Here is a 26,808-nt window from a genome sequence, read left to right as displayed (position 1 = left end):
ACAAACTCTCAATGCATCAAATTTCTTTTGGTACAACTGTTTTCCATAGATCTCCCTACCTGGTCATTATTGTTTAACTGTATTTTCTAGAGACATATTAGTTTTCATTTATGTGTAGTGAAGATCATTCATTTGCTGTAATTATCTCGTCTTTCCAGGCAACTGCTCTTTTTGTCTTAACAAGTTCTTATCAAATTCAACATTTTATATTTTGTAAGCAGCTTACATTACTTATATGTTAGATCTAATGTTTACCTTTTTCTTCAAAGCCCCCAAGATTACTACTTGAATATGAATGCACTGGATGTAAAAGATGGCTTAAGAAACCTTAGTCACGTATTTGGTGACTTGGAATTAAAATTTTTGAAAGAGTTAAAAAAAATTTCTAACTGCCAGTGTCAAGAAGGAATGGTCTGAAGAGTACTCTAACAGACTCCTCTAACAGATTCAACCAACAAAAACAACATCTCCAAACTCTGAGCAAATAATTCCCTTGGTTGTCTCCTTAAAAGCCCAGGTTCAGTATTAGCTTTTCCAGAGATCCTGCTCACTCTACCACACCTTCTCCTTTTGGAAGCTTCCCTACCAACCACCTTTCCCAAAAGGCCTTTAAGCAGCCAAACAGGACTCTGAACCCTACAGTCATGAATAAACCCAACTCACCCTCCAGGCTGGACTACCAACCACAAAGATAGGGACAGAATTCAGTAAGGATGTCTACTGCTTGCTTTCTCCTCTGTGGCTGGCTGATGTGCTAACCCCCATAAAGCAAGCAAGAACATGAAACAAAGCTGAGATCTAAAAATTACAATGGGGAATATGTAATAAATGAAAGGGAGGCAGAGCCAGGGGAAGATGTTGGACTGATTAATCAGACTCAGCCATACTAGAATTTGGCTGGGAATTGGTTGAGGCTTGGTTGGGGGTTGTTACTATTGGTTAAATAAGCCTGGCTGCCACACTGAACTTTTCAACTCCTTGTGTAGTAAGTTATTTCATCTTACTCTCACTGTGACTGATTACCACCTGATGAGGCACTGTTCATCCGGTTTTAGTTAATCTTAGTATTTTGGGCCATACTAAAAAAAAAGTGGAAATGCAATTAAGCTACAGTCAAGGTTGGGGGAGGATTTTCTTTTTATTACTATCCCTATGATTATAGTGGTCTGCCAGTTTCCTATCCTAAATCTCAACCTTAAACACCTCATTTTAAAAACAAAAAAATCTGTCATCTGCAAAAGCAGAAAATCTTAAAACAGAAGACTCCACTGAGGCAAACTTTACTAACCTATTTCAGAGCACCAACAATTAATAAAAATTACAAATTAGAAGCTTAAGTCCTTTTGAGGTTCCTAACCATGTACCATTCCCTGTTTCATTAAGCCCCAAACTCACCCTTTTTTATCTTTTGATTTTCTCCACTTCTGCCTTAGGCCCTCTCTGTGGCCCTCCTTGTGTCATTCATTTCTTCTCAACTCATTTGCTGCCTTCCTAGCCTTCTCTAGATCTCATCTTCTAAGCTTGATTGCATACACAGGCTCTAGTAATGCAATGCTCTTGAGGCAGAGGAAGGCACGTAAGTAGTGCATATCGTGAATGCCAAAGTGACCAAATAAGAAATACATGATTTTACAGACTAAGCAATTATGAGCAAGACTATGTAAAGAATGGAAAGCTACAGACCTAGGTACATATTAGAAAAACCCTGCAAATTTATCCATCATGTTTAAAAAGGAAAAAAGATCCTTTACAGAAGTAATTGATGAGATTTTTCTAAACTGCATGCATCTCATACTCCTGAATATCTAAAAATACATTCAATATCCAAATCAACACTACTGCCCTGTTGGTACAACATCTGCATAGGAAAATTTAAAGAAAACCTACAATGAAAATGTACTTTCAACTTTTCACTGCAAATATCCTCTCTGAGGATAATGTACAGTATACCCTTCATTGACTAATTTCGTACTTCCATCAAAACAACATATTTCAGTTTGTCTGCCATGATCTGCTGTTTCTTAGCTTATGCTATTTACTGCTTATGCTTCTTTTCTTGAAAAACACATTCATTTCCATTCAGAATTATTTCTTACAATTTTATAGCTATACTCAGCTTGAGAAAATAATACATCAAAATAAATGAAATACATCTTTTGATGATCTAGCTTTTACTTTTTTACTATACAGTGTACTTTTCCAGGTATTTTTATCTGTTGGGTTTTGGGGTTTGGTTTAGTTTCTTTTAATTATTTTGTTAGAAAAGCCTACTAAGTAAATGAGTGCAACTTACCCCCATCTCATGTTTAGTGTTGTCAAACATGAAGATCCTCCCCTACATATTCCAATGCATTTCAGTGGTGGAGCAAATTATTCTTGTATTACTCTTTATTAACACAGTGTTTGCAAAGCACTTCTGAGACCTTACCAATTAAAAGTACCAAATAAGAACACAACTCTTGCCAAGTTATACTGTAATTATGCCCTTAACACTTAAAATTATACCCTTAAAAAAAAGAAACAATTTTATTAACATTTATGTGAGACTTCATATGTGTTTTCAGTAAATCTAAACAGTTTAATACAGAAAATTAATATGTTCAACAACAAACAAACAAAAAAAAGTCTCAGGACTACAGCAGATGCACCTGATCATCCACTTACTGGAGTACATCCTGTAAGAGACTACTGCTCTTCCCCCCTGAGATCTTATGTGTATGCATGTCCTAAACATAGGACAAAAAGGGTGGAAGGAAGCAAATGGAAAGGAGTAGGGCATATAAAAGTGAAATTTTTAGACAGCAATAAATCAATCAATAAATAAAATAGGTAGTCAAAAACTATGTTTTGGGTTTTTTTTAAATCCCAGGAAAACAACCATGCAACTGTTGATAAAGAAGCTACACAAATCCACAGAAAAATTCTTATAAATTATTGGGAATCCCCATTATGATTATTGCAGAATATATTATAAGATTTTTTTTCTACTGTTCCAAGAATATCATCATGCAGTACACTACATTTAGCAGGAGAAGACCAATTTAATGTTCAGGAACTTTGACTTTTCAGATATTCTTTATCCTGTGGTAACAGAAAACTTTTCACAGCCATGTACTTGACGTTTATACAATTTGAACAGTAATAACTTCCCTAATAGAGGAATAATATCAGTTTAAGAAATTAAGTTCAGGTGGAATTTCATGTAAAAAAATTGACTGTTAAATTCAATGAGTTTGTGGCAGTTTTTTAGATTTTGAGCATTTTGTTTTCAAAGCCTATGGAATACAAATATCTTCTTTTACGTTCACTTTCTTGTCACTTTTCGGTGTTCTTCAGCAGTTAGAAACAGAACATCAGGGAATTTCTTGTTACTAAAAAAATATAACTCTTCAAGCGGCTTCATGTTCAATTACCTTTATTAAATAACCTTCATAATATGCAGCCAAATCTACCTGGACAACATTCCTGTTAAGATTTTCCTTTTGCAATGTAAGCTTTTTAACCCAAGACTTTTTTAAAAGGATTTAAAAATAGCCAAGTTGTGCTTAAATGCACCTAAATCACTGTTTCGCATTTATTTGTAGTAAAGCTTTGTGAAATTCACTCATAGTACTTAAATGTACTGGCACAAGAAACATCAGAATCACCGGTGATTATTTTAGGGGAACTTACACATGACAGATTATGTCCCAAGGCAACCAATAATTTATCTGGGTTTTTTTTTATTATTATTTGGATAAATTAGAAATTACTTGACTGAGAATTTGTAAATGTTTTAGGAAAATAAATTATTAAATAATGTAACGTGGATTTCTCAAAATACATCATGCCAAACTAACAGAATATTCCATTTGGTAAAATAACAACCTTAGTGGATAAAGGAAATAAAGCAAAAAGACCAAATTCAAACTTCACAGCTCATGATATTCCGGTTTCACATAAAACTCCTATCACAATGCAAATTGTAAGGAATAACAGGATTAAGAAATAGGACCATATGAAGCTAAAATATGAACTGCTTGAAATAAATGCTTCTAAAGAAGTTATAAGATTGAGTGATATACAACAAAAGACTAATATGCTTATTACCAACAACTGTAGAAGACAGGTCAAGATGATCAATTCTGCAGGTGATGAAGTTAAGACAGGCAGAGTTACCGAGATCTGTGGGATTGCGGTAATCTGACTGAAGTGATTTTAAAGAGAAACACATCATAATTGACTGCTGCTTCCTAGCCTTAGTGAAAGAAAGATCAGAATGTGATGAAGAGACCTCACAGTATACTGTACACTGCAGAGATATCAAGGTACTATTCTGATACCTAATTAAGTTTATGGCATATTTATTTAACCAAACCAACATACACATACACACACATAAAACCACCTCCACTTTCCTGCCTCTAGCCCAAATGACAGTTAAGGAAACTTGTAATAGGTGAACAGCAAGTCCAAATCCAACTGTCCTGGTTTCAGCTGGGATAGAGTTAACTGTCTTCCTAGTAGCTGGTACAGTGCTATGTTCTGAGTTCAGTATGAGAAGAATGTTGATAACACTGATGTTTTCAGGTGTTGCTAAGTAGTGTTTAGACTATAGTCAAGGATTTTTCAGCTTCTCCTGCCCAGCCAGCGAGAAAGCTGGAGGGGCACAAGAAGTTGGCACAGGACACAGCCAGGGCACCTGACCCAAACTGGCCGACGGGGTATTCCATACCATGGGATGTCCCATCTAGTTAAGGAACTGGGAAGGGGGGGTGGTGAATCGCTGCTGGGGACTAGCTGGGTGTCAATCGGTGGGTGGTGAGCAATTGCCCTGCGCATCATTTGTACATTCCAATCCTTTCATTATTGCTGTTGTCATTTTATTAGTGTTATCATCATCATTATTAGCTTCTTCTTTTCTGTTCTATTAAACCGTTCTTATCTCAACCCACGAGTTTTACTTCTTTTCAGATTTTCTCCCCCATCCCACTGCGGGGGGGGGAAGTGTGTGAGCAGCTCTGTGGTGCTTAGTTGCTGGCTGGGGTTAAACCACGACACCAACAACCAGTAACAGTGTGTACACAGTCCCTTTAACAGCCCCACTAACCTCTGTAACTATGGGAAGCACAAGTATAGAAATTGGGTAACTATAATGTACACGTGGAATATAAAGAGGTCAGTTGTTTTGCTCTTCTGGATGTCAATTAAATGCTAAAAGAAATATGACTGTCCTGTTTGGACTACTTTAAAGACAGAAATTGAAGGGGTCAGAAAACAAAACTGAGGTGCTACTATGAACAGAAAATCCAGAGAACATAATTTCCAAGGAAAGATCAACAAGTTGGCACACTCAGTGTAATTGTAACTCTTGTAGTTCTTCCTGAATAATAAACTATGTAACAAGACTACAAAAAAACCAAACCAAAACAAACAAAAAGCCTATGCTTATCGTCATGATAAAAAGATTCTTCCGATTTGCAGTTATGTTTTATTATTATCAAAAATTCAAATTTATCTCTTCAGGCTAGTAAGGTGGAGAAGGCAAACAAACTTGTCCTTTGCAAAAGCAGCACTTGCCCGTTGTTCTTATTTCGATAACCACATCAGAGGTTATTTAAAAATAACCAGATTAATTAAATAAATTAACAACATTTAAATAATGCTAGTTAAGTAGTCTAAATAAGGGATGGCCTTTCGATCAAATTATGTTTTTGGATTGGGGGACTCCAAATCAGAGAACTTATTAAAAAAGGTATGAAAAATGCTTCTCCTTCCACCATCCATTCCACCAGTCTTAATCAAAGCTTGTGTATAGTAAAATCCTTCATAAGATTAACTTAAATAAGGGTTAAAGCTATACTGCAAAATTTGCAGTATAAACAAATTTGACTGGAGTATGCATATATCATATTAGCTTTTTGTGGTTGCTCTGGTCAAAGAATGGGGATGTGATAACAGAGCCCTCAGTTTAGGATAGCCATCCAAACCAGGACAGTGTAACAGACACAACCCTGCACAACAAAAGAAACTAAGAATAGGATGCTGTTGATTATATAGAGGTTACTTAGTGCCATTTCAGGTGCTGTCGTTGTCCCACTGGCCTCTTCAGAAGGCCACAGGTCTCCTGTGACTCACATTATCTTTCAGCTCTCTGCAGACTCCTTAGCTACTGCAGGCATCTCAACTGGCATTGCATGACTACATTTAGGCAACTGGACTCGGTCCTAACCAGTATGAAATTATTAAGAAAGTAACCTAAAGGCTAAATCTGAAAATATTTAATACTAATTTATTGCAGCAGTTTCTTAGGCAAAAACATTGATTTACATCTAAATTTAGATAAACAGGAGGGCTAGAATTGTTCTAGACTCTTACGGGACACTACAAATGCTGCTTGATTTCAGTCTTGCAAAACTGAGTGTAAAATTCACTTTATATATAGTTTTGTAGGAATCAAATTTAAAAAAATATTTCCAAATTAAGTTAACATTCAGTTTGGCTGTCCATGTTCATTATTACTTACAGTTTCTAGACAATACCTGAACCAAAAAAAAAAACCACCACAAAAAGGAGCAAGAGATGGAATTGCAGTGGGCAATTTTTACAAAAATGAAGCAAAAAAGACAAAATCGTAGTTTATGAATGAATACTCTGGAGATAGAACTGAGACAGCTCTAATGATGTAAAGCTCTAAAAATCAGGTATTCCCATTCTTTGAGTGATTTACCTGCCTAAATAGGACAAAACCCAATTATCATGGAGTTCCTACAATTTGCTAGCAACCCTATCATGTATTTTGGAAATAAATCTTTTATTAAATTAAACTATTAATTAAATGGAATTTTTTATCCTAGAGCTACTTTTTATGGCATTTCTTGATTTTGTTCACCCAGACACATTTTTAAAAGACCCTAAATCTTTAAAAACATTTGAAAATCAAACTCAATGGTCTTATCTGTTACAGAGAAACTATTTAGCAAAGCAGTAAGAACATTTTGCTATTCTGAACTCTGAAAAAAACAAATTGGAAGGCTATTAAAAATAAAACTGTCAGGAAAGGATAAAATACATCCTGGAACTGTAATCAACAGTGGGAAGAATGGAGTAGTACCACATATTTTTTCAGAATCTCTTCAATTATGAATTATATACACAACCTTCGAGCATTTCCCTAGAATACCACTACAGATTTTCACAAAGTATCAGAAGAAAACTGAGATTTTATTTATTGGTGTTTTGGTTTTGTTTTTTTTTTAAACACTAGCACTACTAGCTGATGAGAAGCTTTTCATCACCTCTTCTTTTTCCCTCTGTCTCCGGTTACACTTTCACCTCCAAAAACTTACCTTCTTCCTTCTCAAACAACATTTGCCATTCTCTGTACATAGTTAGCAGGGAGACACTTTTGTCAGAGGTAAGTTTAGTCCAGTGATGGCAAACCTTTTCAACGTATAATGCCAAGTTTGTGTCAGAAGCAGCACTGCATTTCATGATCACTGATGTCAGTCCTAATCCACCCCAGTGACAAACTTGGCACCAATCTAAGTGGTTAATTCCCACTGGTCTACTCTAATTGGTGAGGTACAGAATCAGCATTACAAGAACTGTTTTTTCATCCTAGTAAAGCTACTGCATCTAAAGTTTCTGGAAAGCTTATGTATCAAGCTCCTCATTTGTGAAATGGGGTAGTTGCTCTTACCTTCTTACCTCCTTAACCCAGAAGTAATGAAATGGACAACAAACTGTGATGTTTGCCACACAGTAGCTAAAAAGCTATGTGCCTTCTATTGTTAATATTAAGTATTTATTGCCCCTCCTTGAACTGTTTATTTCATCTCCCTACCACAACTTGTAATAAAAAGATTTTGTAGTGTGTGCATTGTCTTTTTATGCATGTCTATGTGCCTAGAATAATCCATCTTGTTTGTGGCAACTGCGACAATAGATGCTATAGCAAGAGAAAAAAAAAATTACACTCCCTTACAAGATGCTATGACAATGAATTATTTAAAGTTGATGGTGGTAGTGAGACATGACAAAAGATTTTCAACACAGAAAACATTAGATAAGTGCTAAATATTACTTCTAAACATATTAATTTCCATTACGAAAGTAGTTAGGGTCTAATAAATTTTAAAAGGCAGATTCTGGCAGCATACTTCTAATTTATACACGGTCCTTTCAGAATCAAGTGGTATCATGAACAGTGCAAGACTCTAGAACTCTGTAAAACCACTGAAAACAGAGATCTAAAGCCAAGAATATTGTTTTGTAATGTGACTATTTCAAATTTGGATTTCATACGATATTTTCTTTACAGTAACAAAAATGTGTGTGTAATATCCAGGAGCCAAATATTCTGCACAAAATCAATCCTGGACAAAAATTAAACATGTACTGAGGTATATACTTCTATCTTGCATTTAAATCTAAGTGTATTAAGGGAATTACCTGTTTATGAAAATATTCAAATGTACAACGAGCACTGTATAAGAAACTGTAGTACTGAGCCTCTGAGAAATTTGAGGAACATGCCTTTTGGTGGCCTTCCAGAGGGCACAGATACTGTTTTGCTACCAGCAGAACTATTACTGAACTATGACATAACTAACTAATTGCCTAGACTCAGAGATAACTGTACTCTTGGAATACATCCAGATCCCTCCATCCTGATTTGAAAAGAGCCATGTTAAGAACGGTATTTTGAAATCTTGAAATCAGTTCCAATAGAATATGCATAAGTTAGGAAGAACTACCAGCCTGTCCAGAAAACGTAACCTGAACAGATCATAGGAACTTAGACTGAAAGAAAAGTTCACTCTCCATGGCTAGTTTAGTTAGTTCCATAACCTTAGCAACCTTTTCTTCTATATGGAGGACAGTACATCCACCAATCTTTCCCACTCCCCCTCCCCAAGAAAGGCTATGAAAGGCTGACAGCTGTGTCTCAAATCAAGGCACATACATGTTTTTTCATCAGTTAACTTATTTAAACAAATGGACCTCTAGAGATGACAATGAAAAGAAAGATTTATTACTAAAATAGAAGCAAAAGAATGAGGTTAAGAACAACTGGAAAATGTAGATAAACTATGCTGGCAAGCTAGCTCTTGCTAATGATAGGATGAAAGCCTGTCAGACTGAGACGCAACAATCAGAAGCAAGCAAACAACTTTTGTACTTAGTATCCTTTTTTATAGGGGAAAAAAAAATCAATATAAATACATAATATACAATTAATTAAGTTAGGAAGTATTTTACCAACAAATAATTAGTTAAGGAAATAAAAAGGTTCTACCTGTGTCTGAATTGCGATCTTCATTTCTGGATGGACTAATAGTAAAAGGAAGTTTACGTTTCATGGAAGACTTTTCTTTCATCTCCTTCCCCACATCACTCCTATCCACTTTTGGAGTTTTGCTGTAGGATGCAATCTTGTCCTTGCTCTAATATAAATAAAAAGTATACTAAGTAATTTTTGCATAAAGCAGAATAGTCTTATAATATATACAGATGGAAAAGACTGCTATGCAAGAATGTATGTGCATGTGTGTAAGTATATGTATTACATAGTTTATTCAAAAACTTTTAAAGTAACCTTACTAAAAATAATCAGTGACATTTCTTTCTTTTTAAAAGCAGTTATCTCTGTGTTATTTCTACTTCCAGATACATCACTGTAGAACTGCTGTTCACTATTAGAACCTTGATTAATAAGCAAAGGAACAACACAAACTGGACAAGAATTTGCAACCACCCCAATTTCCTTCCCTCACCATAACATAATAACCACATTAAAAGCACATTAAAAGCCCACACTGCAATTCAGACTGTTAATAGTAACACAGTAACAGTCAAAAAAATGCTAACAATCCTCCCCTGCCTCCACCCCCACCCTGTAATCCCTCCATAAACAACTCCCTTTCTATTTCAACAATAATAGTGTAGTGTTTCATTTTCTAAAGCAAAATTTACAAAGAACTTAGAAAATCTACAAAGAAACTTTTTAAACTGATATAAAATTTAGAAAAAATAGGTACAAGCTATTTGGAATTTTTAGTTGCATAAATCTGGGATTTTTAGCTTATAAAAACTTATTTTAACAAATGGACCTCTAGAGATGACAACGAAAAGATTACTAAAATAGAAGCAAAAGAATGAGGTTAGGAAATTACTATTATTATACTTTAAGATAAACAGAAAAACCTGGATGGGTACAATATTAACTTATGTTTGATTACTTTGATAATATAGACGGTCAAAGTATGTAAAAGATACCAGGTTAGTGAGAAGACTGCTTGAGAGAACTCTCTGCAAACCCCAATATTTTGGCCTAGCAATCAAGATGCAAAGTAAAGACATAATATTTTCTGCTCATTACATGCTGCAGAAACACATTATCCAGCTACGTCAGCTATCACAACTCCCCAGCTTTATATCATTCTTAACAGATCATTAGATGAAACCACTAATAGATTCATTTTCTAGAAGTAGAAGAGGCACATACACTGACTTGCCACTTAGTGAAAAACAAAAGGCTGCTCCTTGGTACTTTTGAAGCAAGAAGCTAAAAGATTTATTCTGATTACAGGAAAATAGAAAATAACTCCAAGTAAAGGTACTATTCTCAAGGGCGCCTTTCCTTTTTTAAAAACAAACACAGGTTTGATTGTATCATCTGACACTCTGAGTTTAAACTGTTGCCAAAAGTGTAGACAGAAGCAAATACAAAAAACCTGCAAACAAACTCTACAATCTTCAGCAAACAAATGTGTGTACCAGGGAAATCACAAAGAAGGGATCAGTCTACATCAGGAGAATTCCTAAAGTAACAGGCTGATGCCCACAGAGAAAACCTATCTTCACTCTGAGTTTGGAAACCTGAAAAAAAACCCCAACAAACCCAAAACAACCAAACACCAAAACCCCAAACCAAAATGAAGAATAAAACCCACACACCAAAAGCAACCGTCTTCCAAAACCACACACACAGACACACACACACCACCTTTTTCTTACATGCTAGAACAAGAAAATCTAAAAATCTAAAACACTTAAGACCCCCTAAGCCCTTGAGAGATAGTGTCTGTGCTATTAATTTTGAAAGAAGCTAATCAAACGCAACTATCATTTGCAAATGCATCTCTAAGTTGACAAGAGCAGATCCAAACTCCATTAAGCCCATTCTGATCTCTTCCACTACACATGCAAGTTTCTTACTTCAGCCCAATCTCAGTAAGAGCTCTCTCATCCCTTGTTCCAAGTGACCCAATTATTTCTCATATGTACGTATGTAAATTTCCCACAATATGATAAAGTGGTATTAAAATTTTATTGCTTTCTCTAGAATATTATGTTAGGTACTATGCAATAGAAAGGATCAGTTAAAAATAATTTAAAATTCCGAAGCAGGAAACATTGGTTTCAACTTGTTCTGTAGGAAAAAAGAAACACTTTTTTTGGTACTACTCAGTAAAATACATTGATACATGCTCACAAAGAGACACAAGCTGCTTAAATAACTTGATAGCTTTATTCTTATTCTTAAATTGTATACATGCATTATGTTAAATATTACGACTGATGCACTACTTTTTTGGTAATCACTGAATATTAATTTTGTCATGATCTAATTAGGAGGAGAGACAGTTCAAAATGCTTACTTTCAGATAACTAAAGATGCATTGAAAATGAAAGAACGGGCTATACACAGAATACACAGAAACTGAAAACTGAGAAGTCTGTACAAAGTCAATGCTATTTAGTATTTTCAGTGACAATGCTGAAATAGAGATGCAATTAGATAAGCAGACAATCACAACTGGGAGAGAGGGAGAAGCAAACACCACTGGCAAAGGGAAAGTAAAATGACTAGTGAATTTGAAAAACAGTCTAAATGCAAAACAAAACTGGAAAAGCTAGGATAAAACCAAGGTTCTACAAACTGATAAAAATAATTAACTGTACAATCACAAGACCTCATATTAAAAGCCAGAAAACTCTTAACAGCCTCCTGGATTCAACTTCAAGTAAAGGCAGGCAAGAGGATGTAGCAAGCCCTGCAGGTTAGAACAGGTATTTCAATTTGAAGAGTGAGTATTCCCTGTTCCAACTACTCCTGGTCACTGAAACAGCATGGACATCTCTTTTTCAGAACCCAACGCCAGGTTCAAAATTCAGCATGAATAGGTCTATGTATTAGTTTAGTGTGATCCACAGAAGCAACCTAAACCAAAGTTGACATCTTTTATAAAGCAACCTGTAACTTAGAATATCTGTGGACTTTATGAAGAGGTTCCTTAGTCTAAAGTGAAAATTGTTAATCAAATAAAACACTGAAGACATGATAACGTTCAGATACATAAACTATTGCTGCATAGAAAAAGGCATTACAGACTCTCCATGTCCACTACAGTAAGAGAACATTTAATGGCTTTAGACTGCAACAGGAGACAAGTAAAGGTTACAGGAGACAAGTAAAGGTTATTTATCCTTCTATTAACTATATAACCCTATGCCAGTCAATGTAATTAAATATCAGAATAAACTGCCCAAGGAGACTGGAATTTCATCAGGCAAGGCGTTCAAGAAAAGGTCTGGCAAACATCTGTCAAGAACAGAGTACAGCTTATTCTACTCTGGGGCAAATGGATGAACTGGATCTGCACTTCTCAACATTTAATGTGTGCCTCACTGGAGGATGTAGTACCAAGGAAGAATTTTCTCTATCAACAAAACCAGACTAGTGTGCTATGACAAGGAACACATTTTTAATCTGTTCAACAGAAACTGTCTCGGAAGACTAACAGACAGTAGTCTGGAAAATTTCTTGATATCCCATTACAGCTCTATTGTCTGGTACCACTACAATCAATGACAATACACAAAAGAAGAGAACAGTGCCATATAATCTAGCAGATGTACTAAGCCCTGGGAGAATAAGCATTCTTTTTCTGCCTATCAAAGATAATTACATACTGAAGCATGTTCTGCACAGTATTAAAATGGCTTTGGGCACTATTGTTGGACTCTTCTAAGATGAGAGTTAATTCTTACAAACCCCAAATGTGTTTCTCCTTTGGACCACGTAGCTATCACTTACCTCCTCAGTTTTGGCCATGTAAGTTCTAAAGTATAAATTCAGATAAATTAAAATTTCATTATGTTCTTATGTTTATAAAATATCTCATGCAAACACTAAATGGTCTATCCGCTGTACATACTCTTACAATATTTTTATTTATTTTATGCTCCCAAGATGAGCAACTGAAATAAAAATACATGTACCCTAAAGCATATATGAAATAAACTCAGCTTATTAACAGGAATGTTATTCCTAATGATTTTTTTTAAGCTCTCAGAAGACCTGAACACATAGCTGATTCACATAGCTGTTTACTGGTTGCTAGAACAGCATAGTAAGCATTAACTTCCACTGGACAAATACAAAAGATTAAGTCTCATCAGTAACTTTACTACATTCCTCAGACAACAGCTAAGAGTGCACAATCAGTAAGAGCTAAACATTGTATCAACTACGAACAGAAACCCAAATCCTGCAAGTGTTTTTCCTTTTATCTTAATATATTAACCACTGGAATAGTCTTACACCATGCATTTAGGCCATTACAGTTTTTATTTTGAAAAGAACAATGAGGATTTTTTAGGGAGCAGTGTCCTTCAACATTACTGTTCACTCGTAAGATGCACTGTTTTGTATGAACATTATTTCACATTAGGCCTCCTCTGCCTACAATGCATCTATGAACACATAAGGGAACACCAATAATTAAATTACCTGTCTTCTGTTCATTTACAGTCATACAGATTAAGCTCCACCAGTAGTTCAGATACAAAGTGGACACAGTAGCAATTAAGAGCAAGTTTACGAAGCAAAGTACAGAAGTGGTTTGACTGTACTACTATACAGAGAAAAAAAAGCCAAAGCTACATGAAAAACACAGTTAGAATGCATTTTTTGTACTATGGACCACTGCTGTTATCTGAATGCAGAACATCCCAGGGTCTTTTCTTGCTACTGAAAGACACAGGCATCTCTGATGGCACAGTGAATGGTCGGTCACTCATTGGTTGTACAATACTGAGAAAAGTGTGGGAACAAGAGGCATTTTCCAGATTAATCACGACGCTTCCCTATCAAAATGCCACTAAAGCAAATGTTTTACTTTAGTATCCCTTTCAGCTGTAGCATCAGTACTTCCTTACATCAATTACATAAGGTTAACAAATCCATAACTTTTTCATAAGAAACTCTAATGCTTCAAAGACTATTGTTTTTAAATTCACGGTTGCAAATATTTACATACTGAGAAAAATCCTTATTTGCTTTACAGAAATTTCCACTACTTCCTAAAGATATTTCATTTAAAATTATCACTGTTGATTTGGCCCAGTCAATCTCTACTTCAGAGTTTTATGTTTGTGTACGTCATACAGATTTGCCATCATGATTTTCTGTTGTTCAAACTCAACTTTTACCCTATTGCCTGTTCAATTTTAAATAATTTTCTAGGCTGAATCCAAATGATTGCATTTCGGCAGTATTTTGTCTATTTTTTCTAATACAAGGGGAAAGATTGCAGATCATTCAAGGGCCAGCTAAACACTTCTGACAATTACCTGTCCATGTATTAGAGAACAGATTGTGTGACTGTTTAAGTGACTACTTAACATCTTAACCATGTATTCAGTTTTTCTCAAAATCTGACAAAAACAACTAAACTGTATTTATTATGCTAAAAACCTGAATACAGGAATATTCACTGCAACACTTAAATAATTCTGCAACTGTACTTAGGAGCTCCCATTTTCAATATTATATATCAGTTTACATCATACAATCCCCAAACTAAACCCTACATCATTCTGATCTCACATTATACATTGTGCCAAGTAGTTAGTGAGCAAGACTGAACGTAACAGTGCAAGCAGTTTATCAGCTTACTTTTTAGTATCAATGTAATTAGTCCACCATTGTGATTCCATACCTACATCCTTGGTCAAACTTCCATCTTCTTCTAGACTTTAATTTTCACAGTAATCCTGCTTTCACTGGCATCTTAATCTCAAATACCAGGCAAGGTAGAATCTGACATTTGTCCATATTTCTAATTCCTGTACTGGTGATCAGTCTCAACAACAAACATTTCCTTGTTAGAGCAACCAGCTAAGGACAAACCTTCACTTGAACCAATATGAAAGTGAAAGGGTTTTATGTGACCATTAAAAAGAAAATATTGATTTACTCCTTTCTGTATCAAATGAAAATTTGCTGTATTTCCTGGTGGTTAAATAAATGATACCATGTTCACTCTGTTCCCTGGAAAGAGTTATTCATATCTTCATATGAATCCATATGAATTCTTCTTTAATGTTCTGGCAAAAAAGCTATACAACTCTGTTTCAGAAGATTACCTAACTTTGCAGAGATCGCAGGGTATGGGGGTTACATGGCTTAGCAGATGTAACTGGTACTGTTGCTAGCAGAGCAGGAACAGTTTATGGAGATCAGAGGCAGGAGATTACCAGAGAAGAAGGTGTCAAGACAACCCACAAATACTGAACTGGGCACGAGGGTCACTGCTAAGGCAGTTCCTTTGGCAGTGGTTGCAGATTCAACAGCCACTCTGGAAACTAGCACCATTTTTCTACAATGGCAGCAAGCAACAGGGAGAGGAGGTGAGGGGGAGTGAGAGGTGGAGAATGGAGGAGGAAAAGGGGCCTCACAAGTAAACTCTTTATTTTGATTGATTTTATTTTATTTTTTTTTAAACTCAGACTGCAGAGCAATTTTTATGTAAAAGTCAAAGCCTAGGAAGGAAGGAAGTAATCTGCACTATAAAAATCTGACAATCTATTTCTATACGTTCAAACCTCCAAACAAATGCATTCCAAGCATTTCAAGCCATACCTTTAGCAAAGAAACAGGGAAAAGGAAAACTTAAATTGGCACATTCCAGGAAACCCACTATTTTTGCTTTGATGAAAGTGAACAAAAGATGAAAATTCATTTTAACCTCTGTGTTATAGATTTTAAACTTTTTTTTAAATTATAAACACAAATAAAGCTTGAAAAACTTGACGTAAGTCAGTTTTCCTAGCATGAGCAGCTGTTGACTGTGTGTTTGAGATTTTCCCATGTCAAAAGTTTTTTTCAGAAATACTGAAGTGTCCAGATAATATGCATTTATAAAGCCAGAAAATATTTTTTGGTTAAATAAATAACCTAAAATCTTTACAAAATGTAACCTATTTACAAGTGTATAAATAAAAAGGCAGTATTTAATACCACTAAATTTCACTGCAATAGCCTTCCTGTTCTGGCTGCTTGTAGGCCCCAGGCATTCCCCCCTTTCCCAGTATTGAATGAGACTTCAATTAATTTGACCATATCCCAAACAAGGACCAGAACAAAAAAAAAGAAAACCCAACATTTTTCCATCCCTTTACTAGTAAGCTGATTTCCCTTCCCCATTTTACTCCGCTATCTTCCTCTTCTTATCTAAGTAGTTCATCACAGCTGGCAAGAACAACTACCTTTGCCTGACTTTACTGGGACCCATAAAGCAAACTAGGAAGAGACTAAAAAGTCTAAAGTTTTCTATAAACGTTTTCGGAAGATAAACAGTTTGAAGTAGATGCTGGATCTTCTAATCTTTTCCTATTTTCTAATCTCTTCCTGTCTTATGTTCATTCATTTAGGGGTCTTACAGAGAATACAGACTTCAACAAAATAGTAACAGTAAGCATGACCACATGCGCGCGCACACACACGCACACACACACACAATCTCCTTTTCCAGAGAAGACAGTTTCAAACATCATTTGGAAGATAAATGGATTCTCTCTCCTTAGGGCAATATACAACTCATCATTCACAATGCAGAATATTATTCTACCTTCTGTTATTCATTAGTACTACAGATAAACTTGTTGTCTACTGTACAAGTGTACTAGGCAGACAAAACTGAGAATGGGTTATTTGCAACTTGGCTACAGAAGTTTGAAAATGATGGGATACTTCATATTTATAAACAACAAGCCGCCCTTCAGTATTACTGGAGCTCCCATATTCCTTCATTCTTGAACACTCAAAAATGGACTACAATTTTTAAAGTGGACTTCCTTGTACAGGAATTACTCTTAACCCTTCTGCAGCATTTGGCTTTCAAGTCTTCCTAACAGAGGGAATAAGTCCCTGTGTTACAAAGGAATATAAGAAAATTGTGTTTGTTCGTTCATCTGTGCTCTGTCACAGGCCTTCAGAAATGTTTCATGTGTTTGTTACAGAGAGTAAGACACTGTAAAATTAAATGAAACATGAATCGTTGTTCTTGTGAGTGTATAGAGACTTCATAAGATGTAAGATATGGAAACTATGCACTAATTTAATTTACATCAAATAAACCCAATGCATCCAGCTTCCTTTTGAATTAAGTTGCAAGTTACAATAAAAGGCATAAATTCCATTCCCTAGTTTAATTTACAGTTAAAGCCATGTAAAAACTTACACTTTTTTTGCCTGCACTTAAGATGTCAGAATACAGATTCATATTTATTTCCTCCCATTACAGCAACAAAAATCATGATAGAACACATGCTCTTCATTTCACTGAAATTAAATGGACGTGAATGTAATTTTGTTACCTTTCTTGCAGTTGGTTTTTCCACCATGGTGCTATCACTGTCAGAATTTTCAACTTGAACTGCTTTTGTAGACCCAAATTTGGGCATTTTATAGCTGTTTAGCTAGCTGTATCTTCTATCAGTCGGTTCATGGTGTGTCTGAAAAACAAACAAACAAACAACATTACATAAATATACACACTGCAGTGTCATTTCAGGACAAACGTTGTTACTGCAGATAGTAGCAGAGCTGAATAGTACCCCAAAATACAACCCCCAAAAAGATGATGACCAATGACACCTAACTTCCAAGCATCCCACTCATCTGCAGCTCAAACCTTGGGGTGAAAACCCAAAAAGTCTAACATTGCTACTACCAGGGACAGTGCCATCAGAAAATCAAGTCAGTTGCTGAATTGTCTCATCCTTCTAACTTGCCTCTTTGGCAGACTTAACACTTTCAGGTATTTCATGGCTCATTGGTTCAGTATCTTGCTTCACTGTTTAGGTAATAAGACTGGGAAGATGCACAAGATCATTTCTAGCAACATTATGAAGAGAAATTAAGCTTTCTAGCCTGGGAAACTGAAATATTGTCTACCCAAAATACTATGAAAAGAAAGTCAAATCTTGATGATTTGCTATCCTTTCTGTTGGAACAAGAGATACATATTAGAAGAAAAATCTTCTAAAGCTTAGACCAGGAACTAGAAATCTTAATTTCCAATGTCTAGCAAATTAATTACATAAGCCATCGCTATATATATGTATATAAAGCTCTAAGAGCTCTGTGGTGTTTCATCTCCAGGGTACACCAAATAAGTGTCATTACAAACTCACGTAATGGAAGAGGTCTGACTTGCCTCTTCCACAGAATGAGAGCCACTCTTCTTGTAAGAGTGCCTGAGAAGAAAGATCACGTGAAAAGTAAAACTACATTTGACATCACTTCAAAGCTGGTGACATTTTATGAGTCTTTTTGAATTGATGTATAATATTACAAATATTTATGTGATCACAGTAACTGTAGTAATCTTATGCCTCAGCTAGATGTCATTTCAGGTGTGACATTTCTATTGTTGCTTTACAGTTAAGATTTTGGGATCATCACGTAGCAAATTGTTGCTGTTATAGGACCAGGGCCACTGTTTTGGTTTGGCACAGGTAACTGACAACAGAGACTGGTACTTCTCTTTGGCAGATGACTGAGGAAAAACTGTTTTGCAGACTAGAGCTGACACATAAAACTTGCATATTCAAGCAAATTTCTACATACCACCCACCCATCCATCCCCCACAAGACCTAAACTATGGGAAATTCCCTTAGAGAATACTTGGCTAAGATTAATACAAAAATAAGATTGCATACAACAAAGTAACATCTTACTTTCTTATTCTTCCAGAACAGGAAGGGAAGAACAAAAGTGGAAGGAAAGTTCAAAATGCTCAATCCTGAAGTCAGGAAATTAGGAAATGCTGCACTAAGGTCTGCTCTTTTTCTCCCTTTCCCCCACACCTGAGGTTTGGGTTTGGGGTTTTTTTTGGTTTTGTTTCTTTTTTTTTTTAACATTAACCACAAGCTTATGAAAAGAGGAAGAGCTTAATTCTAAACTGTCTCACATACAATAACCTCAATCTTGTCTCCACTATGATACAAGATACAATATTGTGGAATTCCTACTGTTCTACTCTTACCCAAGACAAAAGAAACATTAGCATATTCCCTTCATTTATGTAGTGTCAATAGGATTTAGGCAGCCCTACTGATACAGAAAGTAATTGTTGATTTTTAATGGACATCAAAGCACATGGTTATTTGCCTTTTCTTTTTATTTCCTTTTCGTAACAGCTGCAGGAAGAAAAAAGGTTATTGGTGCAATGGAGAGTACTCCAGAATGAGTTTCCTGTAGTTTACAAAAACATTTCTTAATCCTAAAAGAAGCGACAAGTTAGTATCTTCAGATGACTACTGTGCTGATTACACCAGAGTATTACCATAGCAGCAAACATCTCTGTCATAAAACTGCTTTTGCTCAGTTAGCCTCCCAAATCCTCTCTAAGTTTCATTTGCAACAATTGTCATTGTATATATCATCACAATTACAACTACTTTAAAACAGATCAACATGTGAAAGTTACCTTTATTATTTTAATCAAAGTATTTCTCACTGCACATGCTGCTGTTTTCTTTCCTTTCTTTTTTTCTGCTACTTGACTCCCTAAAACTACCTCCATTCCTGCTTTGCTTCTCTTCCTTTCCTGGTTCACCATGCCATTCCCTATACCTTTCTGGTACTGACAGTAAGGAGCCCAACTTCATGAGCTTAGTGAAATTTATTAGCTTAGGCTTGCTCCATTCTTCTTATTTGCCTCACCAGTAGGGGCTAAACCACTTTAACTGAAAAAGAGTTCCTCCTTCACAAAAGGCCCAGCCTCCCTGCATGTCCTTTCAAGTCTTACTGAACAGAAATAGTTTATTTTTAAAAATGGTAGACCAAAAAAAAAATTCAAGTTACAGGTATTGTATAGGGGTAAGAGGATGTTGAAAACATTTTCAAAATAAATTTAAATTAAAGGTATTTTTAAATAATACAGTTAGCACAAACCTAAGTAAATACATAAATATAAGTAAATGAAATGACAACAGCATAGGATGTTTCCATTTTCTTACACACATGATCAAAATTAAATGTGAATTCATTCAATTGTTGACCCCAAGTCAATTATGTTTTGAAGAGAAAACTGCTTTGTAAGTACACTAAAAGTGAGTGTCACATACTGGATTATTAAAGCAGAACCTTCCCAACTATCATACTGACACATTGCAGTATTTCCATTAAGTGTTTTATGTACCAGGTTGCTATTTCACAATCCCTGTGTGAAATACTCTTCAGACAGACATAAATGCTTCAAATATTTGAGAAAAAAAATTTTTCATAAAGGGTAGATTTTTTTATTTCATAAGATACCACTACGGTCCAGAAATGTAACCAAACTATTCAACCCATGATCACATAATATATATTACAATAAAATTCTGAAGAAGTGATTTTACCGACATTTTAACTTTATTTCTGTTTGCCTGCAGTTAAGTGCCATTTCAACCCATGCTCTGAATACAGTCAACAAACATTTGTGTTCAAAGTCAAAACGCAGAACATTATTAGCAGGTTCTTCCAGGGAAACCTAGATCTGTCTGCTTTGAGTTTCATTCAGGGCTGTTTCTAATGCAATTACTGGTTTATTAGGCAGTCTTGATGGCATATTTCAAATCACCAGAACCCTGAATTAAAAGTTACAACTCTTTACATTCAAATTATTCTCCTCTGTCACAACAAACAGCACCATCACTTTTCATCTGACAAACAGGCACAGCTCTGTTTTTTCTTTACCAAACTCATCTACTTCATGCTTTCAATAAAACAAAGAATCTGCTTCTTACTAAAGAACTTCTCTGCATGTAACAAAATCAGATATTCTGATTTTATGTTTGGACGTCTTTCCTGCACATTCATTATCAGTTATCAACGTCCTATTATTTCAAATACTGTTAAACTTTTCTCTCAATCATTTTTCACCTAAAGGAACTAAAAATCTCTATTTTCTCCTTAAAGTAACAAAGGTATGCATTTTGACAGTTCTACAGGCAGTGATATAAAAAGCTAGGATTATTTCATTAAAAAACCCACCCCAAAAACCAAACAAAAAACCCCAAACAACTACCAGAATTTCAGATATAGCTAGTTACAGAAAATTAGGCATATAATAAATCTCTAATACAAACAAGTTACTGTATTAATTTGTATAAGCTTACATCTAGCACTAATGAAAGGGCATGCCTTCACCTATGTAAAAAAAACCAGAATTTATGCAGTACTCGAACAGTGCTGCTGCCACTGTCATTCAATCCCTTTATATGAGTTTTTGCTTTCAGCCCAGTCCCCTGAGAAACTGAGGCCCATGTGTTTGTTACATGCATATGTATGATTCACCAATGACTTTCAAGCCTGTAGATGGGTTTTCTTTAAATTTGACAGAAGAGAAAAGTTTTCATATCTATTAAGCACTCACAAATTTCATGGAAGAAGGTGGCTGATGGATAATAATGATGATGATAACAACAACAATAGTAATAGCCATTGTTTTCCCCAAGGGAGTTTGAATATGAGCTTCATGCCATATTGCATGTAAGAAAACTCCACTCAAGATGGTTGTTACAAACCACTTTCCTTCTTTTCCCCTAGTCAACAGGTGAAGTTTCTGTTGAGACCTGCAACGTTACCACAGTCAATCAACCATATGACATAAAACTGTAAGAAATTAAGCATCACTAGCTCTGGTGCTCAGAGAACTACTTGTTTCCTTTCTGGTTTACAATGCATGCTTACCTTCTTATTCCTGCATGTCTTCCCCATAACACATGCAGCAAAACGTTACACGATGCTTAGGGAAGGTTTTCTTTGGTAGCCCTGCTGTACAGTTCATCTTGAAGGTTAGCTGACTGCTATTATAGCAAATCAATGGGGCACAAGACTGAACTTTTATGAGAATATTAGTAGTCAGTGGGTTAATTCCAAAGATACTGCATTTATCCTTGAGCTCTAGAATGTGTTTGCATTTAAAAAGCAGGGGATCTAGCATAAGGCAATCTTCTCAACTACCTCTGTTCTTCTATATTTCCCATATCTTATTTCATCTGTGGAGAAAAAAAAAACAAAACAAAACAAAAAAAAAACCATGAAAAAAAATACCCCTCTCTTCCAACAGGGATTTACTCCAGACAGGGAAACAGTGAATCGACTGCACAAAATTTCTGCTATAAATATTTGACACAAGTACTTCAGAATGTTTTGCTAAAATTAAACTTATGAAAATGACAGCGAAGACTCCATCTACTTTAGCAGGAAGTACAGAATTATCAAGAGCAGATCTGTAGAGTGGAACAGCTGGTAACAAAAATTCAGAATTTACCCTAGTCACATTTAGCAGTTTTGCTCTGGACTATTTCTAGTGCCATCCCATGTACTAAACACACATTAAAGGTTGGAGAACATTCAGCACATTCCTGAACACATCTCTCAGATTAAAACAGGAGGAATCAAGCTCCGGAGCCACCACATAGAGCAAACTGGAATACAGTGAGGAGAAATAAGGATCTAAAGGTACGTTCCTGATTCAAACTAAGACACTGACATTGATTTCCTCATTGTGACCTCCTCCCTCCTACGCCCAAGACTTCGTCTCCTCTAATTTTATTTAGAAATTACTGGTATGATCTAGCTCTCAAAGTTATTAAGGGTCTATTATGGAAAGGAAAAAAGAAGTTGGTGGATGAGTATGAGAGAGAGACCTCTAAGAACAGCTGAACTGAGGGAAAGGCAGGCAAAAGCCAACATTACATATTCTGTTCAGAGAAAGCCAGCTGGCCAACCCGTATGTACATACTGGCTAATTAAGAAATATGTAGGTAGCTCACGCCTAGCCATGCCAAATGTTATCTGTATTCTGGTGGGAGTGTCAAAGGCAGCTGAGGTTAATGCACTGACAGAAAGTGAATGGGTATAGTACAAAGGACCAAAATCCACAGAAAACTGGGCTTTTTAAATACTGTAAGGAACACAGTTTAAGCAAAAAGATGTTCATTTAACTAAGTTTAACACTCTGAGTTCTTTTTTCTTCTTATGAGAAAAGTGCAAATGACTTCAGTATTTTATTTCACAATAAAAGCACCCTTCAGCAAACAAATTAGAGAAGTGATTTCTTTCCACAAGAAAGGATAACAAACTGTAGCATTATTAGTGCTAAATGAAATGTTTTGACGGGAGATGTAGCGGCATTGTCAATTTCTTTTTTCTTCTTTCTGAAGTCAGTGCTTCTATACAGGAAGTTACTCAAGCATAACCTACTGCTATACATGGTCAGACTGCAACATGTGTTACCAGATCAGCATCTACCTTTTCACCTACAGTGTTCAGTAAGAAAAAGGGTCTCAAGATGGAACAAGAGATTATTTGGGATATTTTGGCTAGAGGCTGGGGACATGCTAAGAGGCATAAGACCAGGAATTTGGGACTGTAGGGAAAGACATCATTCAGGTACAACATGCAGTAGGAGGGTAGCAAAGTCCAGTAGTACAGAGCTAGGCTTTTCTGGCTTGGGAATTTAAACACCACATGTATGAAAAGAACATCTATATTTTTACCTGGTATTTCCCACACAGAAGTATGCCTGTGAGAAGTAAAGCTTCAGATTAGCTAAATGAGAGAATGTGACTGTGATGAGGAAGCAGCAGAGAGAGAAACTTGAGAGGACAGGTAAGAATGGATTGTGCTATGGACAAAAGCACAAGAGACTCCATGATCAACACACAAGAACTTTTGCCCCAGAACATGGGGCACAAACCAAAATTCTTTAGTTTTGCCATTTCTGTGGCCCATCTCCTTTTAGTTTTAATGGAGAATGACAAGCTTACTATTGCAGTCAGTTTTCCATTAGCTCCTTGTACAGACATACTTACAGAAATGAAGTCTTAAACACTGCTGCTGTCTCATGAGAATGCCAAAATGATGGTAAAGGATGGGACATTACCCAGGGCATGCACTTAAAAATCTCATTAGAACATTATACAAAATACTCTTCTGAAATGTCAAAATTTCAGAGTTACTGTAGCCACAAAAATACTAGTCTTTGTACCAAGGTCTTCACTGCAGAGGACTGTATAAACAGAGATACTCTATAACAATTGCAGCAGTTTATTTGATCTTTACAAGGAAGACAATGAAAGGGCTATTAAAGGCTTCATTTGAGCAAAAATAGTTTTAGGTTTCTTGTGCAGAGTCTTATGAAAACAGCGTTACATGAATCCCCCCAAAAAACTTCCTCCTAATCATTTAGCAACCAGGGGTGCTGCTGGAGTCCAGCATGCATGTTATTGCTAAGTAGGATTACGGAACAACTTAACTCCCAGGGTACTAAAGTCAAAGTTGAATAGGTAGGAGATCTATATAATAAGCCTTTTTTTCCAAAAGCTGATAATACATTAGACATATGCAGCTATAATGGACTAAATATAAACTGCAGTACATCCCTACTGGCAAGCCTGCCTCCTGCTGCAGGCTAGAAGCATATTGTCCTTTACAAGCTTAAAGGAAAACACATTTTGCATAAAAAAACATGAAATAGGAGGCTATTTCTGTATGTTATCCTATTTAAGACTAAATTTTTACCATCACTACTTCCTTGACGTGGTATACACTAAAATACCATCAAATACAATGAACAGAACAATTTACCAGGCACTTTTAGCCCTGCACTCCATGGTGTCTCATTGTACTTGCAATTCAATTCTCTAGCAGTAACCAGCAAACAAATTAGTAAATACTACTGGCTTTAGGTAGCACACCAATTTAGTATGCTGGAGAGAACAGTGTCTGAATGATACATGCAGTGGCTTTTACAGATGAAAGGTGACAAGAACATTTTTATATGGAAAATATTCACAAGCTCTTTTCACACGATTGCAACAGTTCAGTTCATGCAGATTCCACTGTCAGAGTTACGATGAAAGAACTAAGCTCCAACACAGTCTCAAACTAACAGTGCCTAAGGTAACAGCCTGTTGCAGTATTAAGTGCAAATGCAGTACCCAGCATGGACATGAGTCACAAATTTGGTAGATTTTACAGCATTTGACGATTAAAATATGACACAACACTTTTGGTCCAGAAGTGAGGAATTCTTTTTTATTACAATTTTCCTTTAAGATCTGCACAATACTTGAGATGACTTTGTGGCTAGAACGTGCAACACTAAGATCATTTCTACTCCTTTCTTCACTATACCTATCATGCAACCTCAGAAAAAGTGCCCTATCCCTCCCCTGCAGCGATTCCCCCTACCAGATTTTAGAAGAAAACGAAACAACAGCCTAACATAAACACACCTTTCAGAAATACATGCCATGAGATAACTTGCATATGTGTATTTCATGGCCTCCTCAGATCCTAGCTAATGTATGGAATGGACTACTAGACTTGCTGTCCTATCAGAGAGTATTTCTACATTTTAATTTTAAATGTTTAGATACTTGAGATACAAACATATAAGGACCACACAGATTTTTCTGTAATAAGAAAAATAAAATATTTGAACCCCGTTTTATAAAGGTGTCCTTGAACAGTGAAATAGGAATGGGCAGTGACTACTCATAATCTCCAGAACAGCTTTTAATATACTCTGAAATACCTACTCATCCCATGCCAGACTACACTACACAGGACTAGGATGAAGTCCCTAAAAAACAGCTGACACTCAGGCTGCAAGAAAGATTTTCCAATACTTCAGCTGGAACTCACCACTACTTGCTACCAAAATAAAGGACATATCTCATAGTCTAGGAATTTCTACTAGGAAGAGCAAAAAATCAGAGGACTTACAACTCTTTCCTATGCAGAAAACAAACAAGACTCTTTGTGGGGGTTTTGTTGCACTTGCCTATATAGGACTTCGGGCTCCTACCCAGAACACCTTCAAATCACTGTTTTAAGGGCCTGAGTTTACCGGTGCTTGGTTTCAAGTGCCAAGTTCCATATATTTCACAATACTCTTCAATTTATTTTCCATGCTAATAGTAGCACCTAGATCTGTCAATCTCTTTCTAACAAATACGCTCTATTAAAGAGCATGACTGAATCTGTAGTTTTCTGATTGAATTTTAGTAAGGTGCTTTTTTACACACACACACATCCTTTTTTTTTTTCAAACTAAACACACACTTACCAAAGAGCACAAGGACTTCATTGCTCATAGAATTAAAGAATAGTTGAGGTTAAGGGACATCTGGAGGTCATCTAAGTCCCTCAGTTATCTAGTCAGTCAGACATTTTCAGCTGTCGTTGTACCTTACATAGACCAGGTGGAGTTTGTTACTTGATAAGGAAAAAAAAAAACCAGTACAGAAACCATGGAAAATACAAACCTTCCTACTCTTGACTAACTGTAGGCACCTATAAATCATGCAGCATTTTACAAGCAGCACACTGTGAAATAAGACAAAAACTTTGGCCCAAAATTTCATTTACAAAATCTTACTTACTGATTGAAAATACCACACACCAATATGCCTCTAAGATGTGTTGCGTGGACTGACTTGAATTTTAAAGGTACTACTGGTTTATAAAT

At 35.8% G+C, this 26,808-nt stretch overlaps 1 protein-coding gene across 7 annotated transcripts in view; it reads right to left on the bottom strand.

Moving 5' to 3' along the window:
• ANKRD12 (ankyrin repeat domain 12) overlaps positions 1-26,808 on the bottom strand; it is a 69,487-nt gene that overhangs the window by 32,102 nt on the left and 10,577 nt on the right. For 4 of the 7 annotated variants that reach the window (XM_075022995.1, XM_075022997.1, XM_075022992.1 and 1 more), the window contains 2 exons: positions 17,650-17,787; positions 9,281-9,428 (listed from right to left, as the gene is read on the bottom strand). In XM_075022995.1, the coding sequence (XP_074879096.1) occupies positions 9,281-9,428; positions 17,650-17,736 (235 nt within the window). In that variant the 5' untranslated portion in view covers positions 17,737-17,787. Of the gene's footprint in view, positions 1-1,395; positions 2,345-9,280; positions 9,429-17,649; positions 17,788-22,016; positions 22,325-26,808 lie in introns of those variants that run through there. The other 3 variants (XM_075022991.1, XM_075022993.1, XM_075022998.1) reach the window with 2 other exon arrangements.

Source organism: Buteo buteo, chromosome 3, assembly GCF_964188355.1.
Source record: "Buteo buteo chromosome 3, bButBut1.hap1.1, whole genome shotgun sequence".
Classification (NCBI taxonomy): domain Eukaryota; kingdom Metazoa; phylum Chordata; class Aves; order Accipitriformes; family Accipitridae; genus Buteo; species Buteo buteo.
The sequence above is the reverse complement of the archived record's forward strand: the minus strand, read 5'-3'. Positions and strand labels throughout refer to the sequence as shown.